Source organism: Loxodonta africana, chromosome 18, assembly GCF_030014295.1.
Source record: "Loxodonta africana isolate mLoxAfr1 chromosome 18, mLoxAfr1.hap2, whole genome shotgun sequence".
In the NCBI taxonomy this organism is placed as follows: domain Eukaryota; kingdom Metazoa; phylum Chordata; class Mammalia; order Proboscidea; family Elephantidae; genus Loxodonta; species Loxodonta africana.
The window spans coordinates 41,061,797-41,080,904 of NC_087359.1; the positions used below are offsets into that span (position 1 = coordinate 41,061,797).

General features: G+C 41.9%; 1 protein-coding gene across 2 annotated transcripts in view; it reads right to left on the minus strand.

Moving 5' to 3' along the window:
- Nucleotides 1-19,108, minus strand: part of CA10 (carbonic anhydrase 10) — a 538,374-nt gene that overhangs the window by 95,067 nt on the left and 424,199 nt on the right. For both annotated transcript variants that reach the window (XM_023553571.2, XM_023553570.2), the window contains one exon: nt 10,780-10,965. In XM_023553571.2, coding sequence (XP_023409339.1) covers nt 10,780-10,965 — 186 coding nt within the window. The remainder of the gene's footprint in view (nt 1-10,779; nt 10,966-19,108) is intronic.

The window sequence follows — 19,108 nt, forward strand, 5'->3', positions numbered from 1 at the left end:
TCTGCCTTTAACAAGATCACACAGCTAATAAGTGACAGATCGGGGTTTTGAACTCAGATCTTGTGAGTCAAAATGCTGGTTTCTGTCCAGTAGCCTGAGTGTCTGACCCTTAGGCCAATGTCCTTCCCCCATAATGTGCTTCTCTGCTCCCTGGAAGCCCCGTTCCAGGCCAAGACAACCACTTCTCTTGGAGACTGCCCCTAACAACCCAATCCAATCCAATGAATAATCATGACAGCCATCCTACTGTTGCCCATTTACTGCTTAGATGGGGCTAGATTTATAGAGGCTGGCTCTGGCTGGTATTTGGGAATGGATAATTACCTTCACTTACCAGATCTTAGGCTGCTTCAGCTAAATATTTACTGCCCAGAATTCTGCCCTTTCCAACCAATTCTGAACACGAGTGTGCCACAGGCAACTAAGTGGCATAATTCATTTGGGGCGACCATAAATCTAAGGCTTCCACCAGAAACGATGCAAAAAATTAATGGAACATGAAATCAAGTAAATGGAATTGAGTACAGTAATTAGTTCATATTTTAATCCTCAGGTCTGTTTATTATCCGTCAACTGGCGAGCAATTAAGTCGGCACCATTGAGATGATTAGCTTTGTTTCAGCAAAAGTTTATCGATATGTCAGAGCAAATGAATCTGGGGGTTTTAAATGGCTTTATTGTGAATTGTATAGCAGCACATCCATGGAGCTGCTAGACATCTAATGACTTAATTTTGCAATATTATTATCAAGATGACTTATATTTAATATTAGTGAGCTATTTTGGAGGGCAATTACGGAGTGTGGGTGGGGGGATTAAAACCTCACAAATGCATTGCTACGTCTAGGTTTTGAATGCACTAGTATGATTGCCTTTTGATACTGAGACCAAACGAAGGATCCTGAAGGCGTTACGATTTCCACTTTAGGCTTCCAATCATTAATTTCTTCATTTCTCTTAATCAGGCAATCTTAAGGCTCTCATATAGGTGGTATTGGTGTGTAGGGTGACTTGGTGACCTCTACATCCATTTCCTAATGGGCACTCATTTTTGCTCAAGTCTGTAAAATAATCTGCCAGTGTCTCTTTGCCTTTTTGAGACCGGCCCTATAAACACTCATGTGAGGGGCACTGTTCACTAATGCAGGCACTCTGATTCTAGAGCTACACTCACTCTGTTGTTGCTAGTTGCCCTCGAGTTGGGTCCAACTCATGGAGACCTCATGTATAACAGAAGGAAACAATACCCAGTTCTGCACCATCCTCACAATCGTTGGTACATTTGAGCCCATTGTTCCAGCTATTGTGCCAATCCATCTCATGGAAGGTTTCCCTTGTTTTCGCTGACCTTCCACTTTACCAAACATGATGTCCTTTTCTGGTGATTGGTCTTTCCTGATGTGTCCAAAGTAAGCAAGCTAAAGTCTTGCCATTCTTGCTTCTAAGGAGCATTCTGGCTGTACTTCTTCCAAGACTGATTTGTTCTTTCTTCTGGCAGTCCATGGTATATTCAATATTCCTCACTCTACTGGGGGACTAAACCAGTGACCTAAAAGGGCCTTCCGAATGCTGGGATTTGATATAGCTTTAAATTTTATGTGAAAAATTTAAAATCCCAAACTAAGAGTCAGGAAACTTGGGTTCTTGTCCTCATTCTGTCACTGAATCTTGGTGATGTTGAGTAGTCTCTTGCCCTTTCTGGCATCTGATTTTTGCTTTGTGGGTTTTTTTTTTTTTTTTTTTGGTAGGTAGGTTGGAATAGATGACCTCAATAGTGCCTCCAACTCTGACACTTTAGGTGGAGGTTTTCAGTAGACTAGTTCTTCCAATAGCAGGTTTACTTCCTTGTAGGCTATATCTTGAAGTGGGAGGTGTGATCTTTCATAGAACCTCTATAGACTGTAATGAACTGTTGAGAGTAACCAGAGTATTAAAGAATAGGTAATTCTCACTTTGCACCTTCTTTTCCAATTGCTTTTATTCCAGTGGCTTTGGAAATGGACAAGAAAGCACAGCTAGTTCACGGAAATGTTATGAGCAGTATCCATTCTTGTAACAGGAGTGTCATCGGTTATTAAATAATTGAAGTCCCCATTCAACAACACTTGTAAAGCTTAACAGTGATGGTCTCCATGGAGACAGTTGGGCCTTAGGCTGAACCTTCATCAAGTCACACTTAATGCCTGTCTTTAATATTGTCTTTGTCATATAACACCTCCCTCCCTGCGTTAGCCACAACTCTGGGGGGAGATTATCAGAGTCAAGTGGAGAGGAATGGCAGCTGTCATATGCCACCCTGGTGAGACCAGGTCAGAGTCATGAAGCAGGTTAGGATAGAGCCAACAGGATGACGAGTTGACCTCAGCAGGTTGTCTTTAAACACAATGTCTTCTCTCTTAGGCTACCCCACTGTATTCATCTAAAACCAGCAATTCAGGAAGCTGCTGACTTGACTGGGATGTCCTTTCCTGCAAGCAATTATGAAAATGTCCAAAGGGAAAACAGTTCCTATCCTTGGACCAGGTTCATCATTAGCCCGCTAATGTCCTCATAATCTGCCCTACCACCATCTGGGCTCCTGACCTTTGTTTGCTTTGCCTCTTGAAGGCCAGTTTGCTCACTCTGGGTGGGACTGGCTCCCAGTATCCAGAACTTTGGCTTCTAGCACTGGCAAACACAAACTCTCTGGTCTTATCCAGGGAGTACTTCCAGGGCTGAGATGAAGAATCTAAATGAGTTTTTCTAGTAGATCGGCTAATAATTGTTCAATTATTCCACCTGGGTGTCCTGAAGAACATACTTACCTTTTTTTTTTTTTTTTTGTGAATAATTTAACATAAAATCCCTAGAACCTCTGCTAATATTGGCATTAACTTTATTAGATTTGCCATTATGACTACAGAATTTAATTCATGTTATACTGGGCATAATTTAGGCACTCTGAAAGCTACCATCTTAGAAATTATCTTCATTGACTCATTCAATCTCTTTGTTTAACAATATCTAACCAATGCGCATTATGTGTATGGGGAGATAGTAAAAAATACAACCGACTCTGACTGCCGGGAATTAACAGTCTGTTTGGGAAGACAGGCTCTTCTACTAGATTTTCGAATCCTTAAAGGTGAGCTAAACTGCTCTTCCTTTTTTCTAGTTTCTAGTGGAATCTGATGGTTTGGGCAGCCTTTATTGAAACACTCCATCTTCAATTTAAATGGGGCTATATATTTCCTGAACAGTCAATGAATGCAACTCACCTTAGAGTTCCAGGAAACAAAGCCCATTAGCTTTGCATTCCTGGAACACCAATAGTTGTTTGACTCGTTGATTCAGTGATAGAATGACTCATTCCACCAACATCAATTAAGCACTTACTGTATGTCAGGCCCAGTGCTACTGCTCAAAGATGAATAGTGCAAGATCCCCATCCTTCAGGAGTTTACCAAGATCATTTACTACTTTATTCAGCAAACATTTATTGCCTACCCTTCGTATGCCAAACAATGTATGCGGTTCTGGAGATACAGCAATGATCAAAATAAAATTCCTATCAACGAAGAACTAAAGACCCAATAGAAATGAGAATAAAAAGTTACAAAATCCAGTGATAGGTAATATAATAGATCAAAGGTCAGCAAACTTTTTCCATAGTAAGACCAGTTAGTAAACATTTTACCCTTTATGGGCCATATCCATCTCTGCTGCGTATCTTTCTTCATTTTTTTTTTTTTTGTTAAATAACCCATTAAAATGTAAACCATTCTTAGCTCCTGAGCTAGATTTGGCCCACTGGCTATGGTTGGCTGATTTCTGTGATAGAAGAATATACATGATTTTCTTAAAGTGGAGAGGAGACAGTACTCAACTGGGTGGGAGGAGGGAAGAGGGCTGTAAGGGAGGGAGGCTGTGGCGGATATGGGGGTGATGGGGAAAGAGAGATGGAGCTGGCATTCCAGGTACAGGGAGCAGCTTTACCATAGCACAAATGTTCTTCCATACCTATGTACCTGTTATCCTTAAACATTCCAGTTCTTGTTCCCCCCAATCTCTGATTGTGCCAATGGATCACTTCTACTAGGAGGTCGCAGCCCGGTGGCAAAGTGCTAATTAGATCGCTGGAGCACTTCGCCCGGAGCCACGCGGTGCCTGACTGGCCGGTTCTCCGTTCTGTGCTTCTCAGCACTTTTCATACCCTAGCACGCTGCAGGACATTTGGGTGGTAGTTGCTTATTCCTACAATTCGTGTTGCTTTAGTGAAACCAGTCTCCCAAGGATGCAAATAATTGATTCCTTTAAGAGGACATGGCTTGCCTTTTGTGGTTTTTTTTTAGTCTCAGTTGTTGGCTCTGAGATAATTGTTTTCTCTATTCTGACTCAGAGCCATGAAAAAGAAAATCCTCATATTTCACATATGACTTTTATTCCCCCCTTTTAATTAAACAAATCTTATCTACATCACCATAGCAACAGCTGTGGATTTTTTCTTCCCTCAAACTTGTTTCAAGCAGGATCGGAGACTCCCAGAGGCTGGGACCTTGAGAAACTGATGTGTTTCTACCCTGCCTTCAGATGGAGCCCTGGTAGTGCAGTGGTTGAAGTGATCCACTGTTAACTGAAAGGTCGGTGGTTCGAAACCACCATCTGCTCCAAGGGATGTGGCGGTCTGCTTCTGTAGAGATTTACGGCCCTGGAAACCCTAAGAGGTTGCTATGAGCTCGAATTGACTTGATGGCAGTGGGGTTTGTATTTTTTCAGTTTTCAAAGGGAGCAACGAAGGAGTCAGGCCACGCAGCTAGCTAGCTGTTCGTCTGTTGTCTCCTTCACAGCAACCTGAGAGAGCTAGTTTATAACCCCCTCCAGAAAAATCCTCACATAGAGTCTGCATTACATTGTCTGGGGAGTCCCTGGGTGGTGCAAACAGTTAACATGCTTTGCTGCTAACTGAAAGGTTGGAGGCTGGAGTCCACTCAGAGGCGTCTTGGAAGAAAGGCCTGGTGACCTATTTCCGAAAAATCAGCCATTGAGATATGGATCGCCATGAGTTGGAACGGACTTGGCAGCAACTGGTTTAATATTTTATTATAAATATGTTCCCTGGGGGCGGGAGCAGAGCCCAGCATGCAGCAGAAGCAGAGCAGCCGTGCGAAGAGTGGACACTAAATAAACACAGATTCTGGACACAGATACCGGTGAAGGGGCTGTTGCAGTTCTCAACATGTCCCTTTGCCCCTGTGAAAAAAATAACTTAAGGAAGGTTTTTATATGAATTTGGCCGACCTCCCCCAAATAAGAAAGATTCTTTTTTTCTAGCCTCACTAAAAACAAAAACAAACCAGTTGCTGTCGTGTCATCCCCAACTCAGGGCAGCCCTGTGTGTGGCAGAGTAGAACTGTGCTCCACAGGATTTTCGATGGCTGATTTTTGACATTAGATCACTGGCCTTTCTTCTGAGGCACCTCTGGGTGGGCTCAGTCCCCATCCTTTTGCTCAGCAGCTGAGTGCGTTAACCACTGGCAGCTCCCAGATGCTCCTCGGCCTCACTTCTGCAACCTAATCCACAGGCATGCATTCTTTTCAAATATTATCTTTTGCCCCGTTAATGCGTTTGCTTCTTTTAATGAGTAACCTACTTTATACTGGACGTTAATCTAGCCACTTAGACATGATTAGCAAGCTAAGGGTCTTACTTATTAAAGACGGTTAATTTTCTCTTTTTAAAAAAATGGAGACATTTGAATCCCCGAATATGCTCATTTATCACCAACCCCCAACAAGGCGTCCAGGAGTTCTTCATGTAGGACATGAATAATTTTTATAAAATCGTAGTTGCTGACTGTGTCGTACATCCACGTAGCTTTATAAAACAAAGCAAATGATTACCATCAATTACAATAACCCCACTAGACAAGACTGCAATTCATCTACTGCTCTTCGGATAACAACTGCCTCACGGTGCCAAGGCGAATGCCTGGCATTAATTGACTTATCATAATCAGCAATGACAGATGGGGCAGATGGGAACGTGATTATTCACTGTCAACAAAAGAAACACAGGCTGTGTTGCTAGAAGTGGTTACTTGGGTCCTCTCCAAGGATAACCAAAAACAGAGAACAAAGGTGGCTTTGAAGGTAGCACAAAATAGTTAACCTACAGGGGCAGAGATATTTATTGTAACTGAGGTTAACCCTCGGTAGAACCCAATGCGGGGAACTTTTCTGTAAGGAAATCATGGACTGTGTGGAATTTCAACATGAGAAGGTCCACTAAAGCTAATCATCCACTCGGTCATGAGGATGTGAGTCATTTTTATTAAGTCCCCAAATTCAGTTCTATGCTTAATGCCAGTGATGGGAACTCACCAGTTCCATCTCAATCTTTCCATCCATGGATATTTAGCTGAATTCTGACTTTCTGTAACTTCCACCCATTGGTTCTAGGTTTCTTCCTGCAGGCCGCAAAGATGATGCCAAGCTTTTCTTGCTCACTTGCTAGCTGTCGAGTTGACCTCTGACTCATGAGATTCCATGCACGATGGGATGGGACCAATGTGATCCATAGGGTTTTCATTGCCTGATTTTCTGAAGTAGATTGCCAGGCTTTTCTTCCTAGTTCATTTTGGTCTGAAAGCTCCACTGAAACCTGTCCAGCATCATGGAAACATGCAAGCCTTCCCTGACAGACGGGTGGTTGCTGCACTTGAGTGCATTGGCCTGGATCAAACCCAGGTCTCCCTTATGGAAGGCGAAAATTCTACCACTGAGCCACCAACGCCTCTTTTGTTCACTATGGTTGTGTGCTGTCCAGTGGATTCTGACACATAGTGACTCTCGAGAACCCTTTAAATATTTCAAAGGCCAACTGTCTATTCAACTGCTTTTCACATGACATTGTTTTGGTGCCTTTAACATTCTGGTTACTTGCACCTAATCCCACACCGGTTTGTCTGCAGATCACTCATATTGATGGGCTCATAAAGAAATGTAATACAACTGATGTGGTCTATGTAGGATAAGGATGCAGTGGTTAAGAGCTTGGCTGTTAAGTCAAAGATTGGCAGTTAGAATCCACCAGCCGCTCCTTGGAAACCCTATGGGGAAGTTCTACTCTGTCTTAGAGGATGACTATGAGTTGGAATCGACTCAACGGCAATGGGTTTTTCTATGGGTACTCACACTGAGGTAACGCTCAACTCTGTCTTGGAGCAGTGGAAGCGTGTGTTATCTCTCTGCTTGGGTAGCTGCTCTCCAAGTGCCATCGCTCTTAGCACCCCAACTTTGCCACTTCCATTTGCAATTGCCTCTGGTTGCCCTTTGTAATACACTGATTAAGTTCTAATTAAGTCCTCATTGGAGTCCCTGAGTGCTGCAAAAGGTTAACATGCTCAGATGCTAACCAAAAGGTTGGAGGTTTGAGTTCACCCAGAGGTGCCTTGGAAGAAAAGCCTGGTGATCTACTATTAAAAACCCTGTGGAGCACAGTCCTACTCTGACATAGCGTGAGGTAATCATGAGTCAGAATCAACTTGGTGGCAACTTTTTTTTTTTTTTTTTTAAGTCCTCACTGTTTAGAAACTGGAATAATTCAGGCAGAGCTTGAGCTGAAATTGATATAATGGTCACTAACCAAAATCTCTTGGGGAATTTTTACAAATCCTCATACCTGAACCCTACTCCTGGATATTCTAATTCTGAATGTTTGGGGAAGAGCCAAACATAAATATTTTGAAAATGCTCCCCAGTGAATTCTGTCTTCTGTTTAAATGCTTTCTTCACTGAGAATATTTCTTAATAAATGTACCATTGAGAGGGTGCTTCACAAACCTAATGACTAGACTGTCTTGGGAACTCTTAAAATGCATATTTCCAGGGTCCTTTGGAGAGTCTGATACCTTCAGTCTGGGGGAGGTCCAGGAAATGAATACACTAAGAGATTAAATTGCTATGTTTCTCTTGAGGATTTTGGAAGGACCCATTTACTCCAAAATTGTAGTTCATATATAAGATACAAAGAACCTTATTACATACTGAAGATACAAAGAACTCTAAGGAATTCTACAAGGTAAAAGATTTTAACCTGAGAACACTGTATTTTTTCATTAACTTACTGAACAAATATTTCTACTCTGAAGCAGTGTTCTGATAGACACTGGAACACAACAGTCTAGTGGGAGAGAAAAACAAATCGCAGCAAAAAAAAAAAAAAAAAAAAACAAGTAATTCAACAAATAAAAATAATTATTAAAATAGATTATTTAATAATTAAAAATTTAAAACAACTTGTATTTTTAAAAGAAAGAATCTACCTAATTTTGAATTTTCTCTAATTAAAACCATCAGTCCCATACAATAGATAGGCCTATAAAAGGAACGTTAACATCAGTGAGGAATGTACACCTCAGAACAATCAATCATACAGACCTAAAGAGAAGTATTTGCCCAAAAACAAAGTTCACAAGGTCGGTGGGGACAGGAAAGCTGGGCGAATGGACACGGGGAACCCAGGGAGGAAGGGGTTTGCAACCAATGTCGTGAAACACACTGTGTATAAACTGTTGAATGGGAAACTAATTTGTTCTGTAAACTTTCACCTAAATAACAATAAAATGTTTAAAAAAAAAAACCCCAAAACCCAGCAGTGCCCCAGTTACTCTCAATTTGTGAGTTTTTGCCCTGTTTTTTTTACCATATTCCTTGGTGCACTCTAGTTCAGGATATGGAACGTCTAGGACTCTCCCATTACAGCGCCTTTGGCAGACATCTCTAATCAATCCCAGCATTTTTTCCTACAGATTCAAGAGGTGGGCTCAGGTTCCTGCTCAACCAGGTCATCTCTGCAGCCATTACTAATAGATCAGAGGTGATATGCTAGATAGATGAAATTGATGTGCAGCTTCCCCAACACACAGTCCCCTGATGTGCCTCAGTGCCTAGGCTCATGCTGTCCCTGAGCCTGAAATGCCGTGCCCGCTTTCCTGATAGATCTTTGTTATCTGTCAATTGTTGAGTATTTCTGGATCCATACATCTGGAATCCCACTTAATTTTCAAACAATCTTGAGAGGTATTGAATAAAGACTTGGAGAAACAAAGTCACCTTCCCAAGCTCACATAGCATATAGCAAAGCAGAAGTTACAAAGTCAGGCCCCTTGACTCCAGAGGAGCCCTGGTGGTACAGTGGTTAAGATCTATGACTGCTAACCAAGAGGTCAGTGGTTCAAATCTACCAGCCACTCCTTGGGAACCCTATGGGACAGTTCTATAAGGTCACTACGAGTCGGAATCGACTCTATGGCAATGAATGGGTTTGGTTTTGGTTTTGGTTTGACTCCAAAGCCGATGCTCTTAAAATTGTTCTCCATGGCCTCTGGTCATAGTCCAGTTCAAAGGGGACCTCCTCTGTGAAGCTTTTTCTGACTCTTTCAAGTAAAATTTGTCACTACCTTCTTTGAGCTTGTCAGAGCCTTCATGTATCACCATTGCAACATGATATTATACTTTAATTATCTGAATATACCACTCTTTGAGCTCCTCTTGAGAGGAGCTCTGTTTTTTTTTTTTTTTCCTTCCTTTTTTTAAACCTCTGTATCCCAGGTAACTAGGACCGTGCCTAGGTTAAGTTCTCAGTCAATGCATTTTGAACACATTAAAATATGGCCACTGAACTCATTAAGGTTGTAGACCTAATATGTGGCCTTGACCCATTAAAAACAGTGCAAGGTTTAAAAATGATTTTGATTAAAAAAAAAAAAAAAAGACCAAGTTGGTAATGAGATCATATTTCTGTAATTCCAAGGCCTTCCTGACAGCAGTTATTGTAACCTAGTTGCAGGGTATTTAGCATATAAGGGGCCCTGGCCCCTAGCTGATAACCACCCTCGAGTGTAACAGAGCTAAAATGGGTCAAATCAATTATACCTCTCTCGTCAAGCATCATACCACAGATGACATCTGTCTAAACAGTAGTTCTCGCCCTATAATTGAAACTGTGGTCGAGCCCACAACTGTAGCCTGAGCTCCGTCTGGGTTGATGGTGGCACACAGTGACACTTATCATTAATGGAGGCATACAACGACATTTCCGTTCTGCAGAAACCCAGGCAGACTATTTAGCTGCCTGACATTCATTTTACAGCATGTTATAGTTCTGTGCAAATAAGACTCATTCTACCAGAAGGGAGAATTATGGAATCTATGCTATTACTACACAGGAGCCCTGGTGGCACTCAACCACTTGGCTGCTAACCATAAGTTTGGTGGTTCGAATCCACCAAGTACTCTGCAGGAGAAAAATGTGGCCGTCTGCTTCCATAAAGATTACAGCCTTGGAAACCCTATGGGGGCAGTTCTACTCTGTCCTATAGGGTCGCTATGAGTAGGAATCAACTTGACGGCAACAGGTTTTTTTTTTTTTTAATTTTGTTTATGCTATTATTTGTGACATATGGGAGACTGGTTTCCTAGATGGGTGTAAGTGAAGATGTATATAAAAAGGTGTGGGTTTGAGGCTGAAACAGTGCCCTGGAGAGTTCTCATAGAGTTGCAGCACCAATGTCTCAGAAGGAAATATCCACCACCCTAGAAAATACTGGAAGCTCACTAAAGACTTCCATGTCAACCTGCAAGGGACAGGTGAAGAAAGGAATCATAGATCTTCTCATTTCACAGAGTCAAAAGAAATCTTTCCATCTGTTATCCCACCTTGGATATAAATTGGCACCAAATTTTAGTAGTTAGCACTTAGTACATCTCAGTTCTTAATACTTCCAACAACCCACTTACCTCCCCAGAGAAGGCCTGTCCATTGAGGAGATGCTCAGAACCTTGGCTGTCCTCACTCCCAAAGTGTAGCCGAATCTCCTCCAGCCGATGGCTATATGTCATGGGCCCTCCTGATATGTTGACTAAGTGCTCCTTGTCCAGGCGGAGTGACACGTGTCTTCCAGTGTTGTACATGGTCCCACTGACCTGCAAGGAAATGGGCAACAGGTCAAGCAAGGCTTGCTTCCTTCTACTTCTCACCAAACCCAGCTTGGTGCTTAGACCAATGCTATTTGCTTCCTATTGGATGTAGAGATACTAGGCTAAATCCACATGTGACATAGGGATTAGCAGGCTCCCCAGAGGGTGAGGCATAAACCACATTAGAATTTAGGAATTTTAGGTAGGAATCCAAAGGAGTCTTTTCTTAAACTGTAACTAATATTTTATACATTATACTTTATAAACATTAACTTGTCCCTTAATAAATTTTTAGAATGTAGAGATGCTACAAAAGGTCAGTTTTTCAGGTGTGAGAAATTGGAGAAAGCATTCAGCAAGGATGATTTGCTAAGAAGGCCAAAAGAGAAACAAGGAAGCCAAAATGGGGGAATAAGAGCAAACCCTAGTGGGGGAATAAGAGCAAACCCTAGTGGGGGAACAAAGGCCTAGGTCTGAATCCTCGAGTGTTCACTCCAGTGCGTCTTTGTAGAACCCTCTCCCACCCTGAAACCACACATTGCACAATGTGAGAACTCTTCCTCACAGCTTGTGGCTGCATTGTGGCCAAGCTTCCCATTTCAGATTCCCAGGCTTACTCCTCATTCCTGATTTCCATCTTGCTGCAGAATTGCTTTGCTCTCCTTTCATACTCTTCCCTCTTTGGACTTGATGTTCAACTTCATTTTCCTGACTATGACCTTAGCACCTCCCAACAATTGATCCTAAGACTCTGGATTCTACCTGTGGCTCTATGGCTTACTCTCCTGGGTTGACTTAGTGCTGGGAGCAGAATCTGGAGCTTACGGTAGACTCTGAATAGACCTTGATGGAATGCTTCTGGGCTACTGATACTGAGCTACTTGGATTTTCTTTCTGCTTATCCTGACTCCTTTGGGCCCAGCCTCCTACTCGAAGGAATTCCTTAAGGGATTCACATAACTTCTGATACCTTCATTAGACAAAATTTTCATATATTTGCTCTGCGGAATTAGCCTTCACCTGTAGATACATGGAATAGTCAAAAATGTTCATTCTCTTCTTTCCCTTTCTTTTGGCTTGTTGAACTGGTGACTCGCTGACATTGAAGGATGCTCACTGATCCTTCGCAGTCCCCAGAGCCCATTGAAATATAATGTTGTTGCCAAAAGTCCCAATGAAGAACTTTAACTGGTTTCTTCACTGTCATGATTCCCTTTTCTCTCATTTCAGATCTTAAAGCTCTAGATGTTGGAAGCATCAAGATAATCTTCAAAGACATGAAGCAAACAGAAAATCAGGGGAATCGGGAATAAATAATGTGCCGTCTAGTTCTTCCACTCCACTTCCAGACGCCTCTGCATACATTGCTCTATCTTCATTCATTCATTTAGTCAGTTATTCAGCAAATGTTTACTGTACCTGATAGTATGCTAGGTGCTAGGGACAGGGTGGTGAGTAAAGCCAAGTGTGGTCCCTGCCCTCATGGAGCTCACACTCTCCCCCGTGAAGGGCCCACAGTGGGGGCAGGAGGTTATGGGGAATCCACCTGAAGTTCCACCATTTGCCTCTGTGCTCTTACAATTAGATGCAACACCCCCTTACCCCCACACTTTCCCTAGACACTGAAATAACATTAATTTGTATTAATAATAATAAAAAAAAGCTATGTAGTCAGGGTATGGTTTGTTGCACTTTAATTTTAAAATAAAGGCATGACAACGTTATGTATGATATCTAACAATACATCTGCACTGTAGTAATTAACATTGCCGCAGTGTCATTTTATCTGTAATGCTAATTACTGTGTTTCCAATGAGCTACTCTGGTGCACAGCATGTTAAAGAAGTTGTATTACCCAGACCAGGAAACAGAGCTGAATGGAGAAGTTGAAACTGCAGGGGCTATCCAGGTTGCCTCTGGTTGCCCCACAGTTCTCCTTTTGCTTTATTTTAATTCACTGCACAATGAGGCGAGAGGTGTGTGTGATGCCCATTTTACAAATGAAGGAAGTTTGTGAGTTGGTGAAGGTTCAGTGACTTTGTCCAGGATCCACAGCTGGCAGGTACCAAACTCAGGTCTTCTGATTTCAAGTCCAGTGGTCTTGATGGGATCGAGTGCAAGGATCTCAGCTCAGATGAAAAATATGTCGGGCATCTTTGTTTCTTTCTGGGCTGTGGATGCACATTTTAGGCGACAACAGAGGCAGCAGGGTTCTTTTTCAGGAAAACAGAGGACTGGAAATGGACACTAAGCTGCTGAAGTTCATCCTCCCAGGAGGAGACCTGGAGAAAGCTTGAAGGTCAGGAAGTCCCTTGGCTTCCTCACCTGCAGACATTTATACTGGTTAGGGGCTGGATGGAGCTATGTGTATTGAGCAAAATGGATAACAGCTGCTTTACAGATATGCCTGTCAAGGCTGTATGTTAATCAGTATTATCTTGATAACTGGAAACAATCTAAAAGAAATATATCTTTTGGATGGCAAAAAGTTACCTGCAGTTTCTTTATTTTGTAAAATTGGATGTCCTTCAATAGCAAATACACTGCTTTGCAGCAGCTCACATTTTGCCAGGGCCTCTTATTAATGGATGGAGTCCCTGGGTGGTGTAAATGGTTAACACACTCGGCTGCTAACTACAAGGTTGGAGTCCACCCAGAGGCCACTCAGAGTCCACCCAGAGGTGCCTTGAAAAAAAGGTCTGGCGATCTACTTCCAAAAAATCAGCCACTGAAAACTCCAAGGAGCACAACTGTACTCTGACACACATGTGGTTGCCATGAGTCAGGGTCAACTTGATGGCAAATGGTTTTCTTAGTAATGGACTCACCTCTTTCATTCTGGTGACTCTACTGTATTAAAGGGAAATAAATTTGGTCAGTGCATTTTTCAGGAAAGGAGAATTTTCATTCTTTGAAAGTCAGTAGCAATTCTGTTCACAACAGCTGGCATCTTGGTTTGAACACTTGCTCCGCATCAGATGCGATGCCAAGTTCTGAACCTGAGCTTCCTCTGTGAATCCTCGCAGCAAACCCAACCCCAAGTGCAGTGTGGTACTTAGATCCATGCCACTTTCTTCATCTTGGCTGGGAAGATATTAGGCTAAATCCGCATGTGGAGAGGAAGTGGTGGCCTCCCACAAGGTTCTCTCTCCTACCTGGCTGCTATGGTACTTTCTTGCTTTGAGGCAAACAGCCCATCGGTGGGAGAGCTGGACTTGGACAGAGGTATCTCTGGCTCTAAAGCTTGTGCTTTTAATCAGTGGAAATTACTAGATTGCAAGGTGATTATCTAGCAATTTGATATAACAGTGTTTTCTTCAAGAGTAGTTTGGAGTCAAGGGTATTTACGTTTGCTTGTCTTCAAATCTCTTTTGCTTTCTTTACTACATATTGTATAAATGGCTCTTAACCAGAGATCTGTGCTGATACCACTTGTAGCAGGTTGACACACACACACACACACACACACACGCCTAGTCCTCACTTATCAACTATCTTGTTATGACATTTTGAATTTGCAGCAATAGTAAAAAATGTACTCTTCAACTATTTTGCGCATCAGTGATGTACATCTGACAGTAACAAACACTGAGGTGCAAGGCAGTGATGGTTAAGATCATGTATCAACTTGACTGGGCCATGATTATCAGTGGTTTGGCAGTTATGTAATGATGTAATTTGGCAGTTATGTAATAATGTAGTCATCTTCCATTTTGTGATCTGGTTTGGTCATCCTCCATTTTTGCATAATGCAGATTTTCATGTAACGACCTGATCTTTGAAACCTAGTCACGTCGATAAGTGAGGAGTGGGTGTATACAGGTAGCCCTCGGCTTATGATGTATTGGGGTTACAATGAACTGCAGTTACGACCATCCTTTTTGGTACATCTTATTGTTAGTAATACATACTATATACATTGTTGCACCAAGTAATTTGCTGATGTTGTTATTCTCATGCCAACCCCTAAAGACAAATAAAGTTTGGATTTATAAAAATGCTGATAATAAAAGGCAATAATAATGAAAACTAAAAAAAATAAAATGATGTATTTGACCTATATCAGAACCAAGTTACGATGGAGGTGATGGATATATATATATTGACCACCCATCTGTCTGTCATACTATGGAGGCTCATGTGTTGCTGTGATGCTGAAAGCTATGCTACCAGTATTTCAATACCAGCAGGTTACCCCATGACGGACAGGTTTTAGCAGAGCTTCCAGACTAAGACAGACTAGGAAGAAAGACCCGGTGATCTACTTCTGAAAATTAGCCACAAAAACACCATGGATCACAAAAGAATATTGCCTAATATAGTGCTGGAAGATGAGCTCCCTAGGTCAGATGGCACTCAAAATATGACTGAGAGAGAGCTACCTCCTCAAATAGAGTCGACCTTAATGATGTGGGAACCCTGGTGGTGTAGTGGTTAAGAGCCTGGCTGCTAACCAAAAGGTTGGCAGTTCGAATCCACGAGCTGCCCCTTGGAAACCCTATGGGGCAGTTCTACTCTGTCCTATTGGGTCACTAAGAGTTGGAATCGACTAGGCCTTGTACTTGGCAAGGGGTTTAGCTTTGGTTTTAATGACACGGTTGGAGTTAAAGCTTTGGGACCTTCATTTGCTGATGTGGCAAAACTCAAAATGAGAAGTAACAGCAGCAAACACCCATTAGTAATTAGACATGGAATGTATGAAGTAAAGTAGAGGGCCAGAGAATACATGGAAAACCCTCAATGAGATGGATTGATAAGCATACCAACGATCATAAAGATGGTGCAGAACCAGGCAACATTTTGTTCTGTTAGATATAAGGTTGCCATGAGTCAGATCCAAACGATGGCAAGTAACAACAAAAATACTGTCGTTGCTGTTAGGTGCTGGCAAGTCAGCTCTGACTCGTAGTGACTCTATGCATAATTGAATGAAACACTGCCCAGTCCTGCACCATCCTCACAATCGTTGCTATGTTTGAACCCATTGTTGCCGCCAATGTGTCAATCCATCTTTTCATGGGTTTTCTTCTTTTTCACTGACTCCCTACTTTACCAAGCATGATGTCCTTCTCCAGGGATTGGTCCCTCCTGGTAACATGTCCAAAGTAAGTCTTTGCTTCTACAGAGAATTCTGGCTGTACTTCCTCCAAGACAGATTTGTTCATTCTTCTGGCAATCGTGGTATAATCAATATTCTTCACCAACACCACAATTCAAATGTGTCAATTCTTCTTGGAATTTCCTTTATCATTGTCCAGCTTTCATAGGCATGTGAGGCAATTGAAAATACAATGGCTTGGGTCAGGCACACCTTAGTCATGAAAGTGACATGTTTGTTTTGTGGCACTTTAAAGAGGTCTTTTGCAGCAGATTTGCCCAATGCAATACATTGTTTGATTCCTTGACTGCTGCTTCCATGGGCATTGATTATTGATCCAAGTAAAATGAAATCCTTGACAGCTTCAATTTTTTTGACATTTATTATGTTGTTTATTGGTCCAGTTGTAAGGAATTTCATTTTCTTTATGTTGAGGTGTAATCCAGACTAAAGGCTGTGGTCCTTGATCTTCATCAGTGCTTCAAGTCCTCTTCACTTTTGGTAAGCAAGGTTGTGCCATCTGCATATCGCAGGTTGTTAATGAATCTTCTTCCGATCCTGATGTCATGTTCTTCTTCATATAGTCCAGCTTCCCAGATTACGTGCTCAGCATCCAGACTGAATAAGTAGGGTAAAAGGATACAACCCTGATACACACCTTTTCCGATTTTAAACAAAAATATATAAATTATATCTCTTAAATCATCTAATTTAAAAAGTCAGCTGTACTAAAAAATGTACCCTCAGTCTATGGTAGAAGAGCCAGTTGGAAGTAATGCAAAAGACTGAATTACAGAACAATTCCAAAGAAACGATTTGACTTTTCGTTTCAAAAGCTATGCGCAGAACAAGGTAAATTCATTATTGAGTTTGGACAGGACCTCAGAGACTATTCTGGTATAAGCCCCTCATAGTTTGGGGGTCTTAGATGTCATCTAACTTCATATTTCAAGATGAAAAAAACAAAAAACAAAAACAAAAAAAACAGGTGGTATGTCATTTTTAAAAGACCGAGTTCATGAAATCAACATCTTGAAGATCTTTTGGTTTAATGGAGATAGAATATGCTGGGCTGATGTTTATTGCAGAAAGTTAAGCTCAAGTAAACTTTCTCCTTAGAAATTCTGAAAGATTCAGTAAGTAGTTACTTGCTTGGTGTGATACAAAGCTTATGTAAGGTTTCTCTTATATTTTCTCTCAAGGAAGTCTAACCCAAATCTCCTCTAATATACTCAGAAATAATTCCCCACAGTTTAGAAGGAAATCTAACACCACAAATGTAGAACTGCCCCATAGAGTTTCCAAGGAGTGCCTGGCGGATTCGAACTGCCAACCTTTTAGTTAGCAGCTGCACCATTTAACCACTATGCCACCAGGGTTTCCACAAATGTAGTAGCTGAGGGGAAATACAACTCCATTTGTGTATCACGAAGAGATGGCTGTCTGGCTTGCGCCAGAGCTACGAGAATTCTCAATGTGATGGTTAGGACAGCGAAGGTGGAGGGCTTCCTCAAACTTCGAGGAAGAACTATGTGTCATATACCATGCCATCTTTTAGATTAGAAAACTAAGTACAGACAAAGGACTCTAACCAGATGTACAAAGGAAGCAAGTGAGGAGACTAGAACTCAAAAAGCAATCTTTACCACCCAAATCACTTGGTTTTCCAACTATCAGAGAGCAACTTCAAGGCTACCATAGGGAAACCACACTCTGATTCTTAGTGACCCTGTAAATTTCATAAATTTAATAATGGCCTTTTTATTAATTATCTTCTGTATGGAGTTGGCACATGTGCCCTGTTCACTTGTAACATAGGAGTGCCAGCATTCTTGCCTTTAGTCTATGGCCTTATTCAGTAGATTGTCTTTTGCTATAACTTGAGTAAACACCCTGGGCTGATGGATGTAACCATAACTTCCACAACAGCAGCAGAGGCTCTGGTGCAGTCTAGGCTTTGTACTTGGCATTTTCACAAACATTATTTTATTCAATCCTTACATTGCCCATGTGAGGAAGGCATTCTTTTTTTTAAAAAAAATTGTACTTTAGATGCAGGCTTACAGAACAAATTAGTTTCTCATTTAACAATTAATACACATATTTTTTTGTGACATTGATTGCCAACCCCAAGATGTGTCAACACTCTCCCCCTCCCGACCTTGGGTTCCCTGTTACCAGCTTTCCTGTTCCCTCCTGCCTTCTTGTCCTTCCCCTGAGCTAGGTGTGCCCATTTAGTTTTGTTTTGTTTTATGGGCCTGTCTAATCTTTGGCTGAAGGGTGAACTTCAGGAGTGACTTCGGTACTGAGTTATAAGGTGTCTGGGGCCATACTTTCAGGGTTTCTCCAGTCTCTGTCAGACCAGTAAGTCTGGTCTTTTTTTTTGAGTTAGAATTTTGTTCTACATTTTTCTCCAGTTCTGTCTGGGAGCCTCTATTGTGATCCCTGCCAGAGCAGTTGGTGGTGGTAGCCATGCACCATCTAATTGTGCTGGACTTAGTCTGGTAGAGGCTGTGGTCGTTGTGGTCGATTAGTCTTCAGACAAATCTTTCCCTTGTGTCTTTGGTTTTCTTCATTCCCCTTGCTCCAGACGGGGTGGGGCCAGTGGAGTATGTGAGATGGCCGCTCACAAGCTTTTAAGACCCCAAACACTACTCGCCAAAGTAGGATGTAAAACATTTTCTTTATAAACTATGGTATGCCAATTGAGCTAGATGTCCCCCAAGACCATGGTCCACAGCCCTCAGCCCAGTAATCTGGTCCCTCAAGGAGTCTGGCTGTTTCTCTGAAGTGAGGAAGGTATTCTTATCCATATTTTACAGATGACAAAATTGAGGCTCAAAGAGGTTAAATTTGGGGCCAACACTAACAATTGGCAGAGCCTGTAGTCCAGTATAGGCCTGTTTGACCCCAAACTCTCCAGCTCATGAAAGAGAAGTCAGAAGTTGGCTGAAAGAGTATTGGGGAAACTACAGAGCTTATAACTAGCTTTTGGGGTCAGGGATCAACTCTTAAAGCCAAAATATGGTGTGGACATATATGTGCTGAATG